The sequence below is a fragment of the Corapipo altera genome, unplaced genomic scaffold (assembly GCF_003945725.1).
Source record: "Corapipo altera isolate COAL_440 unplaced genomic scaffold, ASM394572v1 1, whole genome shotgun sequence".
Classification (NCBI taxonomy): domain Eukaryota; kingdom Metazoa; phylum Chordata; class Aves; order Passeriformes; family Pipridae; genus Corapipo; species Corapipo altera.
The window spans coordinates 24825955-24841200 of NW_020884873.1; the positions used below are offsets into that span (position 1 = coordinate 24825955).

Here is a 15246-nt window from a genome sequence, read left to right on the forward strand (position 1 = left end):
GAATGTTATATGCTTATGCATGTGTTGAGTGTACATATGTTTTATTAGCAAAAAGAAATTATTTCAGACAAATTAATGAAATTTTTCCACCTAGATTAAAAAATATACAAGCAAGCTTGTATATGGAGTTGTGTTTTACCGTATTTCTGTTCAAGGTTCTTTTTAAAAAATGTGTTACAGAATCTACTCGATGCCCTTCAGCTGGATCCTGATGAAACAAAAAAAATACTTGCAGAAAATAATAGAAAAATAACTGTTTTAAGAGTTAATGAAAAATCACTTACAAGGCAGTGTACAACTTTGCTTGAAATGGAACGCCATCTTAGAAAAGAAAATGAGAAACTAAAGGGTGAAATAACACATATGGAGACTGCAGTTATAGGGAAGATTGGAAACTTGCAACGATTCAAGGTATGGTTAATAGTAGTAATAACACACATTTTTATTTTTACAATTTAGGAATAAATCCATTGTTTTTAAATGGAGTTAGCACTAGTTTCTTGAGTGCATTACCCAAAAGCTTCCTAGATGCTGTTATAAAAACATTGTGACCCAGACAGATTCGAGAAGTTGGCCCATGGGAATCCATGCAGTTTAACAAGACCAAGTGCAAAGTGCTGCATCTGGGTCAGGGAAACCCCACATCTCAATACAGGCTGGGGGATGAACAGATTGGGAGCAGCCCTGACAAGGATTTTGGGGTGCTGGTGGATAAGAGGCTGGACATGACCCAGCAATGTGCACTTGCAGCCCAGAAAGCCAATCATGTCCTGGGCTGCATAGAAACAAAAAGTGTGGCCAGCAGGTCAAGGGAGAGGATTCTGTCCCTCTAGTCTGCTCTGATGAGACCCCCACCTTGAGTGCTGTGTGCAGCTCTGGGGTCCCCAGCACAGGAAGGACATCAACCTGCTGAAGCGAGTCCAGAGAAGGGCCGCTAAGTTGATTAGAGGGATGGAGTACCTCTCCTATGAGGAAAAGCTGAGAGAATTAGGATTCAGCCTGGAAAAGAAGAAAGCTTCAGGGTGACCTAATTACGACCTTCCAGTACCTGAAGGGAGCCTACAAGAGATGGAGAGAGACTGTTTACAAGAGCGTGCAGTGATGGCACAAAGAGGAATGGCTTCAAACTGAAAGAGGGCAGGTTTAGATTAGATATTAGGAAGAAATTTGTTACAGTGAGGATAGTGAGGCACTGGAACAGGTTGCCTGGAAGAGTTGTGGATGCTTCATCCCTAGAAGTGTTCAAGACCAGGTTAGATGGGACTCTGAACAACCTGGTCAAGTGGAAGGTGTCCCTGCCTAAGGCAGAGGGATTGCAATGAGATGATCTTTAAGGTTCCTTCCAACCCAAAGCATTCTATGATGCTATGATCATCATATGAAACTTGTTGGTTTTCCCCTTCTGCAGTTGCTTCAAAAAGTTATTTTTGTTGAAAGTGTCATATGAAATCAAATCTTATTCTTTGGCCTCGCAGGTCGCTCTAGGAATACCAGAGAAATTTTGTCAATGTTTATTGCAGGCAATTTTTAAAAAGGAAAGGTAATTTAGGAAAATAAACCCATGTCTAAAGCATTATATTAAGTAGTATTCTTTTTATGTGGAGTAATTTTATATTTAAAGATGTAGCTGATCCATTTTATTAACCCACTGTTCATTATTTTCATAGGAAATGGCCAGCTTTAAGATTGCTGCTCTGCAAAAAGTACTGGATGGTAGTGTGCCATTGTCTGAGCTAGAAGTGGCTAATAAGCAGTACAATGCTTTAACTGCTAAATACAGAGATATGTTACAAAAAGATAATTTGCTCGTCCAACGGACAACAAACATGGAACACATGGAGGTAATGTTTGTGTTACATTTGAACCCCAAGTGGAAGAAACTTCTTATATGTTCATCTTGCTTTGGTTTTTTTTCTCACTTAAGAGGAAGATAGAACAGAAGTCCCAGCACTAAAACTGCTGGTTAGAACAGTTTCATAGTGAGTATGAGATGTTTGAACCAGTCCGACTGTTACTATTGAATTTAATTTGCTATCCTGGTATTCTTCAGTGCACTGACAAGCATACACAGAGTTCCAGATTTTATTACAATGGGCAGACATAAAAGCATTTTGTTTAATTGTTTTGGTTCTTTGGTTTTTTGTTTGCTTGCTTTTTAAATTAAACTTTAGGTATGTTCCCTCAGAAATTATTTTTAGTTCTTTGATTACTAAAACCTGGCTGGCAGAAGGAGTATTTGCTATCATCTTGAGTTTTGGAGATCATAAGGAAAGTAGAATGAATGTAAACACTTTCAAAGCTTTCTCTCAAAGTATGTGCTTTTACTAATTCCCAACTTTCACAAGAATGAAATGTTCAGTTCCAAAAATGAGTAAAGCTTTGGAATTTGACCTCTATAGAAAAAAATCACCAAGGATTGCTCACAATATGCTTGCAAAATGTTGTAGGGACTTTAAATATTTAACTTCTTCTTTGAACTTTTATTCTGAAGTAGAAGTTTCTTTTTGTGAATTGTGAAGTTGGCTTCAAAGATGTGTTACTACCTCCCACTTTTAATGGGTGGTAATGAATGAATGATTCCTTGTCTATGTTGTGGAATTTTGTGTGTATGAAAACTTGTGTTGCCCATTTCAGCAATTTTGTAGAGCTAGAGAATCATTTATCAACTAAAAAAGTATTTAAAAAACTAAAGATTGAAAATTAACAAGAAGTATTTGATTTGTTTTACTGGTTAATGTAGAAATCTGTGTTTCTGTTTGGAGGAATGAAGGAACATTTACAAAACTAATGTTTGGCATCGTATTAGATGCCTAAAAGAGGCATATGATACGTCTCAAATATATATTTATGTGCAAGATGAAGTATTGTGTGTGGGATGAAATATCCTCCAGAAGTACTTCTTTTTTCCGAACTAATAATGAGGTGCTTAGTATGACAAACAAAGATTTCTTCATCTAATTCTAGACACTGTAGGAATCCCAGTCACTGGTAATAACTGTTCATAGTATTATAGTTGGCAGTAAGATAGAACACAGCAAAGACTAACAGTTTTACACTTAGGAGGAAACATGCTCTTCTGTTGCTCTTTGTTGCCATATATGTAGGTTATGGGTTGTACATAGGTAGCATCTGTTAATCTGAAAGATTTCATAGATACTACACATGAAATCTGCTACAATAGTTTGCAGTTATGCTGAAACTTTTCTATTACACAGCATGAGAATGAATCCTTGAAAGCACAGATAAATTCATTGAATAAAGAACTGGAGATCACAAAAGAGAAACTTCACACTGTGGAACAGGCTTGGGAACAGATGACTAAACTGGGTGAGTATGAAAGTTATATTGCAACATTAAAAAGCAAATGGTGTATCCTGTATAAAAGAAATATTTGAAAATGTTTTAAAATTGATGTATCTTAAAATAACCAAAATAAAAAATAAAAACTATTATATATCTTTTGGTAACGGTCTTAATTTTTTTGGTGAATTTTTTTGTTTGTATGTTACATTTTACTTATCAATTTGACTAAAACCAAGTTTGGCATTTTCCTCTGGAAACTCTTTCACTTTGGCTTTTCTTGGGTTACTGGGTCTGAAAGCTTTTAAAGCAACATGACCTGAATTTTTTTCATAATATGTTCTAACTTGATTGTCAGTCATAGTAGTTCAGAGGTCATCAAGAAAGTGATTTCTTTTTCTTGTTTGGATACTCTGTAACAAAGCATTTTTTTTTGATAGCTGGGGCTTGTTTGTATAGCTTACATTCCCATTATTCAAGAAGAACTCATTCACATCTGTTAATTTTCCTTTTTTTAAATTAAATTTCCTGAAGATTTACCAGCTGAATTAAGGATAAAGTGAAAGGCTAGATTGAAAGTAGTTATCAGTTTCAATAACCATGGTTGCAGATATATGCATTTATAATTGATAGTAGTATTTAATTCAAATTAGATACTTTTCAAGCATGTAATAAGGCAAGATAACCATGCCTCCAGTTTAAAAAAAATAATACAGGTGTTTTGATGAAGTTTATCTGACACAGATAAAGCAAAGCTCATGTTCAGTTTTGTAGTGGAAATAATTCTCATAGTTGAATCAGTTTCTGTATTCCCTAATTTAAATATTTTTTCTTGTAGGGGATGACAGTTCCATGGACAAGGCCACAAAAGCAATAACCAACAGCGAGATTTTGTCCATTTCTAAGAAAATCACAATGTTGGAAATGAAGGAACTAAATGAAAGACAGAGAGCAGAACATTCACAACGAATGTATGAGCATTTGAGGAATACTGTAAAGCAAGTAGAAGAACGTAATTTTGAATTGGAAACAAAATTTGCTGAGGTAAATTTGTTGAGATTTAGCAACATAATTTGATACATTTTAAGAGCGTATATTTTAGCTTTTCAAAAAGCATTAATCTATTTTGTATCAGGACTGGCAAATAAACTTATGATTCAAAATATAGCTGCAATTTCACATGCACAAGACACTGGTAAAAATATAACTAATTAATTTGTCAATAGTTCATTTTAAACATTAGTTAATATCTATAAAACATATTATGAGCATCTTAACAGTTTATATTTTTATCAGCAGACTGCTAGAAAAATGTCTGTTCTTGACCTGTTAATTTCTTTTGTCTAATGCATATGATCTCTTTTCTACTAATTTTTCCTTATAATTTACCAATTATTCAAAAAAAAGGTAGAATGTTGCATCCTTTGTGCAGATAATAGTGTTATGTTTCTGGTACAGAGTGGCTATGTCCCCTGTACCATGCCAAACATTGTCTATAGTACGGGAATAGAAGTCATGTGCTATTGAAGCTGATGATCCTTAGTGTTCCTGTCCTATCAATTTTAATCTTGTTAGGTTTTTGGTCTGCACTATTCATAGTTTAATTTCTTTATATAAATTCATTTTTTAATAGTGTGAGACTTTTTTATAATTTCTAGTCTAAATGTATTTATGGGAGTTGTCCTTGTGCTATTATGGGTCTATAATTTAAATGCAAGGGAAGAATAAATATGTTGGCAGAGAGATCTTGACAAATTAGAGGACCAGGCAATCACCAACAATAGGAAGTTGAACAAAGAAAAGTGCCAGATTCTGCACTGGGACGGGGCAACCCTAGATGTTTGTACAAACTGGGGAATGAGATGCTGAAAAGCAGTGCTGTGGAAAGGGACCTTGGGGGTCCTGGTCAATGGCAAGTTGAAGATGAGTCAGCAGTGCCCTGGCAGCCAGGAGGGCCAACCGTGTCTTGGAGGGCACCAGGCAAAACATCACCAGCTGGTCGAGGGAGGGGATTGTCCTGCTCTGCTCTGCACTGGTGTGGCCTCACCTTGAATATTGTGTGCAGTTTTGGTCACCATAAGAAAGATATTAAGTTCTCAGAGAGTCTCCAAAAGAGGGCAATGAAGATGATGAAGGGCCTTGAGGGGAAGCCATATGAGGATCGGCTGAGATCACGTGGTCTGTTCAGCCAGTGAAGAGAAGAGGAGACTGAGGGGAGACCTCATTTTAGTCTACAACTTCCTCGTGAGGGGAGGAAGAGGGGCAGGCACTGATCTCTTCTCTGTGGTGACCAGTGACAGGACCCAAGGGAATGGCCTGAAGTTGTGTCAGGGAAGGTTTAAGTTGGATATTAGAAAAAGGTTCTTCACGCAGAGGGTGGTTGGGCACTGGAACAGGCTCTCCAGGGAAGTGGTCACAGCACCAAGCCTGACAGAGTTCAAGATGATACTCTCAGGTACAGGGTGTGACTCTTGGGGATGGTCCTGTGCACGGCTAGGAGCTGGACTTGATGATCTTTGTGGTTTCCTTCCAACTCAGCATATTCTGTGATTCTCTGAATGCTGATAGATTGTATTCGTTCCCCCCCTTGTCGTTTGCTAGAGTTTAACCAAGCTATTTTAGATTGCAGTTATGTGACTCCCCATTTCTCTGTTGTTTTAGTGGTGTTGTTACGCTGTTTTGCTTTAAATTAATCTGGGTGATGGAGCAACTGAAAGTGTATAAAGCTATTCAGCAGCAGCATTTTTAAAGCTTTTCTGATGGGATGACTTCTTTTGTTTCCTTAATAAACACTTCAGGTGACGCTCCCTAGTGTCCCATTTTACTTTTTCACATATGTTATTTGTCCTGTGGTACATTTAAGGTCTGCTGGTCTTCCTTCATTATGAGTTGATGAACTCCTAATACCACAATTTTTTCTTATTAGTACCTCTGCATCCCTTTTCGTCTCATTTCTGTAGCTCCAGGACATACATTTTCTGTTTCATATACTTGTGTTGCCAGTGCCTCCTAATCTGGTATAATTCCTTTTTTTTTGAGACGGGTAACATGATTGTGCTGCGGTAATTAATGAAAGTTTTAAATTATACCAGTTTAAGAACTGATAACTAGAAGTCTACTATACATCTTTTTAACTCATAAATCTACTTCAATGTGACTGTTATTCAGATAGTACTGTCTCACATATGCAAAGTGCAGATAATAAGAAACCCCACACTTTTTTTTAATTTGTTTAGGAAATCAATTATTTTATTAAGTGGTATCAGATTAATGTGCCACAACTGTATGTACTAAATTAAATCCTGAGACTTCTCTGTGTTGTCTGATCCTTTTCAGATTATCCATCTTAATGCTCTTTGGTTTGAATTGAAGCATTGATTACTCAGTATTTAATAATTAACTTGAAAAATCAGGCTACTTGAAAGAATATCACTTAATAAAGAAAATTCTTTTTAGAAAGAGTCTTGGCACTTATAACCTGTCTTTGTGTTACCAATCCCAATATACTAAGTAGTAAATAAATATATAAGTAAGACTCTCAATTTCCTGAAGTGCTTATAGTATTTTTTTATTTTTTTATTTATTATTTTAGTTAAGAGCAAGTTGTTTCAGTAATGGTTTTAAGAAAATTCACTAATAAAAATTGTGTTTGCTTTAACATCCTTTTCTGCACCAACCTGTGTTTCTGTTCCTATGTGTTAGCAACACTGCAAACAAAAAGATGTTTAAGCAGAGAGAAAACAAAACCGAGTTTTGAACACAACCTCAACTCAGCTGAACAGTGTATTATAATGACTGTTAAAGAAAAAATGCTGTTGGCACTGCTTTTTCTTTGCAGAGTTTAGAGTAGTTGTGTGCTTAGGATACCATTCTGTTTGTTTCTCGTTTTGATTTTTTTAAGCTCACTAAAATCAATCTTGAGGCACAGAAAGTGGAACAGGAATTAAGAGATGAACTGTCAAAGAGTGTAAGTAAGGCAGTAAGTGATGCAGATCGACGACAAATCATGGACCTAGAGAAGCGCGAGATGGAGCTCAAGATTGAAGTGTCAAAGTAAGTGTTGAAGTAACAAATTTGGAATACAGTATGTTTGGAAGCATGCAAAAATTTAGGCTATATTGATCTTATGGAATACACTACTTATGTATTACTAACATAATTTTCAATGCCTGTTTTTTTTGACATTTGTATATGCCAAATATAGTATTGAAAATGAAGCATTTAATTCCTAACTATAAAGAAAGCAATTTGTTTCATTTTAATTTGAAAAATTAAGTGCTGACCTAGATAGACAAGGGTAAGTGTGCAATTAGATACTTATAGTAGGCCTTTTAAACTAATTAATTGAGGTTTATTTTGTTTCTGTACCACAACCTCCCTTATATGTATGAAAATCTCATAAGACTAATTGGAAAGCAGTTCTTACTTCCAAAGATGCATAAATACATTGAAGGTTAAACTGCAGCAGGAGGGAGGTTTGTCATTTACTTAAAAGAGATTAACTTTGCATAAATTGAAATGATATGTTGATATGGACATTTGTCTTTGAGTAATTAATATAATCCTCTTATATTCCTAAATCTACAAAGTCTATGGGGATACTTGTGGTGATTTTTGACACTGAAAATAAATGATTAAACTCGGAGAATCAGAGAAAGGAATTGAGAATGAGACTTTTTGAACATCTAGAGGATTTTGAGTATATCCTGAAGTGGGAGAGAAATAGAGGACAGAGATGCTTAGTTCAGGTAAAAAACATGGCATTGTTTTGCTGGAGAACGTTAACCACTGGCAGACCTCTGTATAACTTATAGGAGAACGTCCTGTGAAAAAGTTGAGAGACAATACAAACAAGAATTTTCTTAATAAGAACTCTGAGTAGTAGATAAGAGTATGCTGAAAAGAACGAAGTCCAAATGTTTTGATTTGAGGAAACATGCTAAGTATCTCTTCTTAGCATCGCATTGACAGACTTCCAAGGTTACTCAATGGTTTCAAGTGACACAATACCCCTTTTCCCTGCAAGGTTAAGAGAACTGTCTGATGTAGCGAAAACACAAGTTGAAGTTCTGGAGGCACGCCAGCAATACAGAGATAAAGAAGTGGAATCTCTTAGAATGCAAATTTTAGATTATCAGGTAAAATTCAACCTTTAATTACGCTGCTGTTTGGATATTTTTTTTCCTGGAGTGAGAATAAATGAAGTAACTTCACAGTGAATTAGAAAACTTCAAAAGTATGTCAGAAGGATCTTTGCAAGCTGGTCCTTGTAGTTGCTATACCCTTTCAAGATTTCTATATTACATTAATTATTCCCTTCTTCATTTATTCCATTTCTAGCTGGGTAGCTATGACAGATCCTGAGCTTTTTTCCATGTTGTTTAGGTAATATTTCTTCCTGTATGATTAATAGATCATGGTCAATATTTAAATACAATGTCAGGAAAGTTTGGTCATTTTTTACAAAACAAGAAAGGACTTGAAGATTTGCAGTAGACTTATTATTGTGCCTTGTTATTAGCTGAAACAGTTTATTGGGATTTGGTTTTGTCTTCTAGAATGGTTTGAGTCCTTAAATCCAACGCCTGTGTCAGCTTTTACATTACCATATTTTCTAAGTTTAGGTATAGATTGTCTTCCTCAGTTTCTAGTATTTTGGAAAGAGAGTTTTTAAGATCAGTATCTGAAAAGGTGTACTTCTAAAATGTGGTTGTATAAACAGCAGTGGAAAAGTAAAAAGCTGTTAGAGGCTAATTCTTGCTATTCTCTGTGAAATAAAATACATGCAATAGATAAAATAAAAAATGGTGTTGCATATAATAAATAATATAAAACAAATACAAAATAAAAATATAAAATAAACTCTACTAGCATATTCAAAATGAAAAATAAATTTGTTCTACGAATTTTGTTCTTAGGCACAATCAGATGAAAAAGCAGTTATTGCAAAACTGCATCAAGATATCATAGCCCTTCAAGGTAGTGAATCTGTTGCTGTAGGCAAATTGGAAACACTTAAATTGAAACTACAGAAGATGGAGATCCAAAATCTACGTTTAGAGCAGAAGCTTGATGAGAGAGATCAAGCCTTATATTTTGCCCGACTGGAAGGAAGAAATAGAGCCAAACATCTGCAACAGACAGTTCAGTCTTTGCGGCGACAGTTTAGTGGTGCTCTGCCTTTAGCACAGCAAGAAAAATTCTCTAAAACAATGATTCAGCTACAGAATGACAAACTGAAGATCCTGGAAGAAGTTCAACATGCCCAGCAGGAGCGTCGAAATGCAGAAAACAGAACATTAGAGCTGGAGTTAAAACTGAAAAGTTTAGAAGAATTAGTAAGTGCATTGAAGGATACAAGAGGAGCTCAAAAGGTTTGTGATTTTACAACTTTGAATAGCTTTGTTCATCTGATCTGCATTTAAATTACATTTCAGTTTAGCTTGTTCTCTAAATATCTGTTTCAATGTAGAACTTAATTATTTCAAAATAAACTTTGTTAGAATGGGAAACCGGTAATTTTTTGTTTTCCATAAAATCAGTGCAGTCAGATTTACTAATTAAGTCACATAGGAGCTATAGGCTAACTAGGAATGCAGTTACATTAATTTGAATTAAATTATGAATTTAATTAAATAATGAATTAAATTAAATTAAACAGAGAATAGCATTCTGAAGTGCTGTTCTGTGAGCTAGCATTGAAATCTTCACTACAAATCCATGTCATTCTAAATAAATCTAGGGGCAATAATTTAGCAGTATCATCAGAAATATTACTATAATCATGTAATTATGCTTACTCATATCTATTGTAAACAATGTTGCCCTGAAATTTGAATAAGTCTTTCTCACTTCTCTTCAAGATCACTGGGTATTATATAATATGATTATATCTGTTATGACTAAAGTCTGCATGCAAACAATCAACGATTTTAATGCTCTGGGCATGTTTTAGTTTTAAATCAGTTTTCAGATATTTTTCTAGAGCATTTTGACATAAATATGTCTGTTATTCTTAGTACATGTGTATTTTTGAATACATACAGTGCTTAATGGTTTTGAAAATCTTCTGCTCTTTTAGAAAAAAACAAACAAACTTCTTGCATGCTTTTTTTTTTTCCGTCTGGACAGGTGCATAGGGTAGGCTATAACTCTAGGTCATTTGAAAATTGTTTGCAAAGCACTTCTGTCAGTGAGGGAGAAACCTGTTGCCACTCCAATTGTCTGCTGCACTTATCAGACATTCCTCTTGCAGTTTCATATGCTTGCCATGCTTGCTAACTCAAGAAAAGTGAAGAAGCTGAAAAAAGCAGAATGATTGTCTTCCTGTTGGTTTGATAAGTGCCATACTACCTCAGAGTGAAGCTGCATCTATTGGCCTGTGGTAAATTATAATATACCATGTTTTATTTATTGCTAGGTAATTGAATGGCATATGAAGATGGAAGAACTCCATCTGCAGGAACTTAAACTCAATCGAGAATTAGTCAAGCAAAAGGAAGAGGTGAAATATTTGTGTAATATCATTTCTGAATATGAACGTACAATCAATAATTTGGAAGAAGAAATTGTGCAGCAGAACAAGGTATGTATTTCTGCATGCTATTCAACAAGCAGCATATTCCTTATTTTACTCAGTGATTTTCCTAATAACTTTTTAACATGGATGTTTATATCTTGGTTTCATAGTTCTTTTTAATAACACATTTGAGTATTTTACTTTTCGGTAACTCTTCTGTTGAAGTTGGTTATAAAATTTCTATTGCCTTCAGTAAATAAACTACCTTTATCAAACATATTACAGTTTCATGAGGAAAGGCAAATGGCTTGGGACCAGAGGGAAGTGGAACTGCAACGACAATTAGACCTGTATGATCATCAACAAAATAAAATATTTAGCACTGCTTTAAAGGTACATGCACTGAATTAACTAAAAATAGACTCATAAGTATGTTTTTTGGAGCTGTCAGATTACATGAATATGAATCTTTCTGTGCAGTTAGAAGAGGCTACAGGCTCAGTTCCAGACCCTAGTTTGCCAATCGCACAACAACTTGAGTTGGCTTTAAGAAAGATTCAGGAGCATGTTCGAACAATCCTGGAAACTAGGGCAACCTGCAGGTCACTGGAGGAGGTAATTAAATATATAAATTATCCTATAATGTAACAAAGTTTGTATTTCTATGCCTGTTACTTTTTTTCCCCTATAATAAATATCTTTTTTTAAATGTCACTTAGATATATTTAACCCAGAGAAAATGTAAATAATATAGTCACACCATGAATAAAATTAAATACTTTTTCCATTGGAACAAATTATTGAGAATTTTCTAGTGTTTTTATTCTTCCATTTAATAGGGTAAGATGTTCTTACTGTACAAAATTCCATTGATTAAAGCTAGTTAAACTTAGCAAGTGTTACATTAAATTTAACAAGTAGCAAAGTAACATAGCAACATACTTTTATCTTGGGTTAGTAAATTGCTATTCTGTTACAGAAGATACATCATACTAAATGGTTCTAGAGAAATTTGTAAAACACGGGCGTCTTAGTTTGGTAGCACAAAATCAGTTGCTTTCAGTGTCTTGTGCCAAACAAAAGACAAGGTAATGATATTCTGGGACTTTTCCACACTTAAAGGTAATCCTATACAGACAGAACCCAGTGCAAAGCATTTTGTGGTTATAAGTCCATTTAGACAAATCTTTCTGGTACATTTCTTAAAAAGTAAGATCTTCGTGCAGTTTTTGAATTCTGGAAATGCAACAATTGCCTTTCGTTGTAGAAATTAAAAGAAAAGGAAACCGCTCTGTGGAAAGCTGAACAAAATGTTTTATCAAGAGACAAAGTTATAAATGAACTAAGACTTCGATTGCCTGCATCATCAGAAGAGAAAATAATGGCTGAATTAGGCAAAGGAGAAGATGATCCAGAGTACCATCATGCCATTAAAATTGCTCATCAAACCATTGCAAATATGCAAGCAAGATTAAATCAAAAGGAGGAAGTGTTAAAAAGATACCAACATATGCTTGCTAAAGCAAGAGAGGTAGTTAAACTTTTTGGATAAAATTTCTTCCATTTTTAAGTTATTTTAGTTGATTCACTGTTTTCACATTGCTAGTGAAATCTAAAATAAGTTTCTGAGCTCAGATGTAACAGAACAATTTGTTATTTTTTATGTGAGAGGTTCACATAGAATTTTTTAGCCTCTTATAATGCTTGGTCCAAGAGTTTATGTATCTGATGTCTGTCTAGGAATTAAAGTAGTGTGACAGGAAGAAAACTAAAATTCTGCTATGAGAAGTGGTATGTCATATATTTTTATGGGATTTTTCAGTACTTGCAAGAGTAAGTTGTGCTGTATCTGGACTGTATCTGGTAGATATTTGGAAGATAGAGGAAAGACATTTATGGAAAATATGCTTCTTAAAGCATATTTTAAATTAAAGCATTTTTAAAAGCATAAACAGTGTATCTAAGCATACTTTATATTGCTTAAGCATAATTAATATTGGTTTTTATATATCCATAAAGCATATTTTAAAGCATAAACCTTTTGTCTCAGAGGTACTTCAAGACTAAACATGCATCAGTTTTAGTGTGTTTGGATCAGGAGCACATTTCCAAAGCAGACTTTCTATCATATTCACTTAGTGTGCTTTGGTTAACATGTGTAGCTATTTCTTCAGTCTGTAGAGTAATGTTGAGCAATGAGTGAATAAACAGCTTGAAGGGACTGTTGTTCATGACTTTCTGTGATAGTGTACATCCAGTAGAGTTATACTTTTATTTTGAACTAACAGGAACAAGAGGAAATAGCAAAGAAGCATGAGGAAGACCTAAGAGTTCTACACCAGAAGTTAGATTTGCACACTGACAATTCCCTTAATAAATTCAAAGAGACTGCTTTGGTGAGTTATGTGTATTTGTGGGATTAGTGAAGTTGTTCCTATGTTTTTTAATTTGTTGGTGAAAAGAACAGTTTTGCAGTCAAAAGTAAGTAATAATTGATGACAGGAAAAAGAAACGTGTGATTGATACAGTTATTGTATTGTTCTTGAGAGAATTCACATGAGATGGATTAGAAGTCATGTATAAGAAACCAAAGTTACCACCTCAGTCCCTGTTTTTGATATCATCCTTACGGAGACTTCTAGGAGAGAGAGTTATATTTTGTCTTCTATTCATCTCATTCAATCTGTATTTATATTAAACTATCCCATTTCAATATGAAATTTCTCTCTACACTTTATGATAAGGTGAAACCTGTTTTAACTGGTTATTCTGTTGATCATTAGATGCACAAAATTCTTTTCAAACCAGTGTGACTGGTTTCTCTGTGAACTAAGAATCTCATCTCAGTAAATAAATGTATTAGCTATGAATGTTTAGGTATATTTAGGATTGAGTTAAAAATGCATTACTAATGGTTATCTTTAATTTAAAGCTTAAAGTGTTTATCATGTGCATTTGCTCTATTTTACAGGAATTAGGGAAAAAGTCTTCTTTATCACTTTCCAACAGCAAATATTTTCACCGCTTAGAGCAAACTGTAGCCGAACAGGATAATTCTCTTGCTTCACTTGTTGGAAAATTAAAGAAAACATCATCTGATTTGGAGAAACAAAAACAAATTACTATAATGAAAATCAATGAGTTTGAGACTATCAGAATCCAGTAAGTTTTTAGACTGTTAATGTAAGTCACAACCTGGAGTGGATCAAGTCAGTTATGTTTTGCTGCTACAGGACTGATCTATCAAATTGAACATATTTTTGCTGAATTTAAGATTTAACTGAAAAAAACTAACTCAAAAGCATTAGTATAGTTGGTAACTATAAGTTATTTTTAATCTGTAGCCCTTCACTGGGGATAATACTGAAAAACTGTGGCTTGGAAAAGAGCCTTTCAGTTGTTAGCTTTGTGCCATTCAGTGGAAAAGTATTTGGGGAGTCTCGGTAAGAAAGTTTTTTTAAGTTACTGTATTATCTGCTGTCTTGTGTTTTGTTGTTTTTCTCCCCCTGATACATCTGTTTGGGTTTGCTGCTGACCAGTTTAAACTCATGAAAATTTAGCTGGTGTTTAAAAGGAGAAAAGTATGATGTTTTTTTAACCTCTAAGGGCCAGGAATGAGAATGAACAATACTCTAATCTGACTTTACTGACTTTCTTGAGTAATTTTCTTATTAAATGGAGGCCACCTTTGTTGAGTCAGTCTTTTTTTGCTGTTTCCAAATCTAAGTGTCATTTGTTTTAATAGTAATAAAAAATATAAATCATGTCCTATGTTACTTATTTGGAATTTGTTAATTATTGCAGTATACCCTATTAATGCTTATTTTTTATTAGGCTTCAGGAAAAGCACACAGTTGATATGGAACAAATAAAACATGAAGCAAATGAATTGAGGAATATATTATCTCAGAAGGAGAAGGAATTAGCAAATGTAAAAGCTGAACTAGAGATCCAGAAAGAAGCAAATAACAGAGCACCCACAGCAACACTGAAAAACCTGGTGGAACAGCTGAAGAGCCAGTTAGCCATAAAAGAGAACCAGCACAAAGTTAGTTAACAAAAAATTAATCTCCATGCCACTTAAATGTTTACTGTTTCTCAATGCTTAAGAATTCTTTGTGTAGTTGAGCAGGAGATAGAATATAATTGCATAATAGACCACGGTAAAATATAATTGCCTTTTCTTGTTTCTTAGCAGCATCTTCACTTAAAAAAAATTCAATTAATTACTTTCAGGCTTTGAGTAAAGCACTTCTGGAACTCCGAGCAGAAATGACTGCTAATGCTGAACAGCAGATTATTTCTGCTGCATCACAAAAAGAGGCATATATGAATGTCCAGGAGATTGTTGACAGAGAAACAAAGGGGCTTACGGTGAGTACTAAGTAGCATCGTTGTACTGCTTTGTTGTATCGTTGATAACGCTG

General features: G+C 34.5%; 1 protein-coding gene across 8 annotated transcripts in view; it reads left to right on the plus strand.

Moving 5' to 3' along the window:
• Positions 1 to 15246, plus strand: part of CEP290 (centrosomal protein 290) — a 55437-nt gene that overhangs the window by 23500 nt on the left and 16691 nt on the right. For 7 of the 8 annotated variants that reach the window (XM_027654227.1, XM_027654176.1, XM_027654189.1 and 4 more), the window contains 15 exons: positions 181 to 411; positions 1668 to 1841; positions 3216 to 3327; positions 4139 to 4344; positions 7202 to 7353; positions 8327 to 8438; positions 9219 to 9674; positions 10721 to 10885; positions 11105 to 11212; positions 11300 to 11434; positions 12087 to 12350; positions 13108 to 13215; positions 13791 to 13981; positions 14654 to 14867; positions 15056 to 15193. In XM_027654227.1, the coding sequence (XP_027510028.1) occupies positions 181 to 411; positions 1668 to 1841; positions 3216 to 3327; positions 4139 to 4344; positions 7202 to 7353; positions 8327 to 8438; positions 9219 to 9674; positions 10721 to 10885; positions 11105 to 11212; positions 11300 to 11434; positions 12087 to 12350; positions 13108 to 13215; positions 13791 to 13981; positions 14654 to 14867; positions 15056 to 15193 (2766 nt within the window). The remainder of the gene's footprint in view (positions 1 to 180; positions 412 to 1667; positions 1842 to 3215; positions 3328 to 4138; positions 4345 to 7201; positions 7354 to 8326; positions 8439 to 9218; positions 9675 to 10720; positions 10886 to 11104; positions 11213 to 11299; positions 11435 to 12086; positions 12351 to 13107; positions 13216 to 13790; positions 13982 to 14653; positions 14868 to 15055; positions 15194 to 15246) is intronic. The other variant, XM_027654213.1, reaches the window with a different exon arrangement.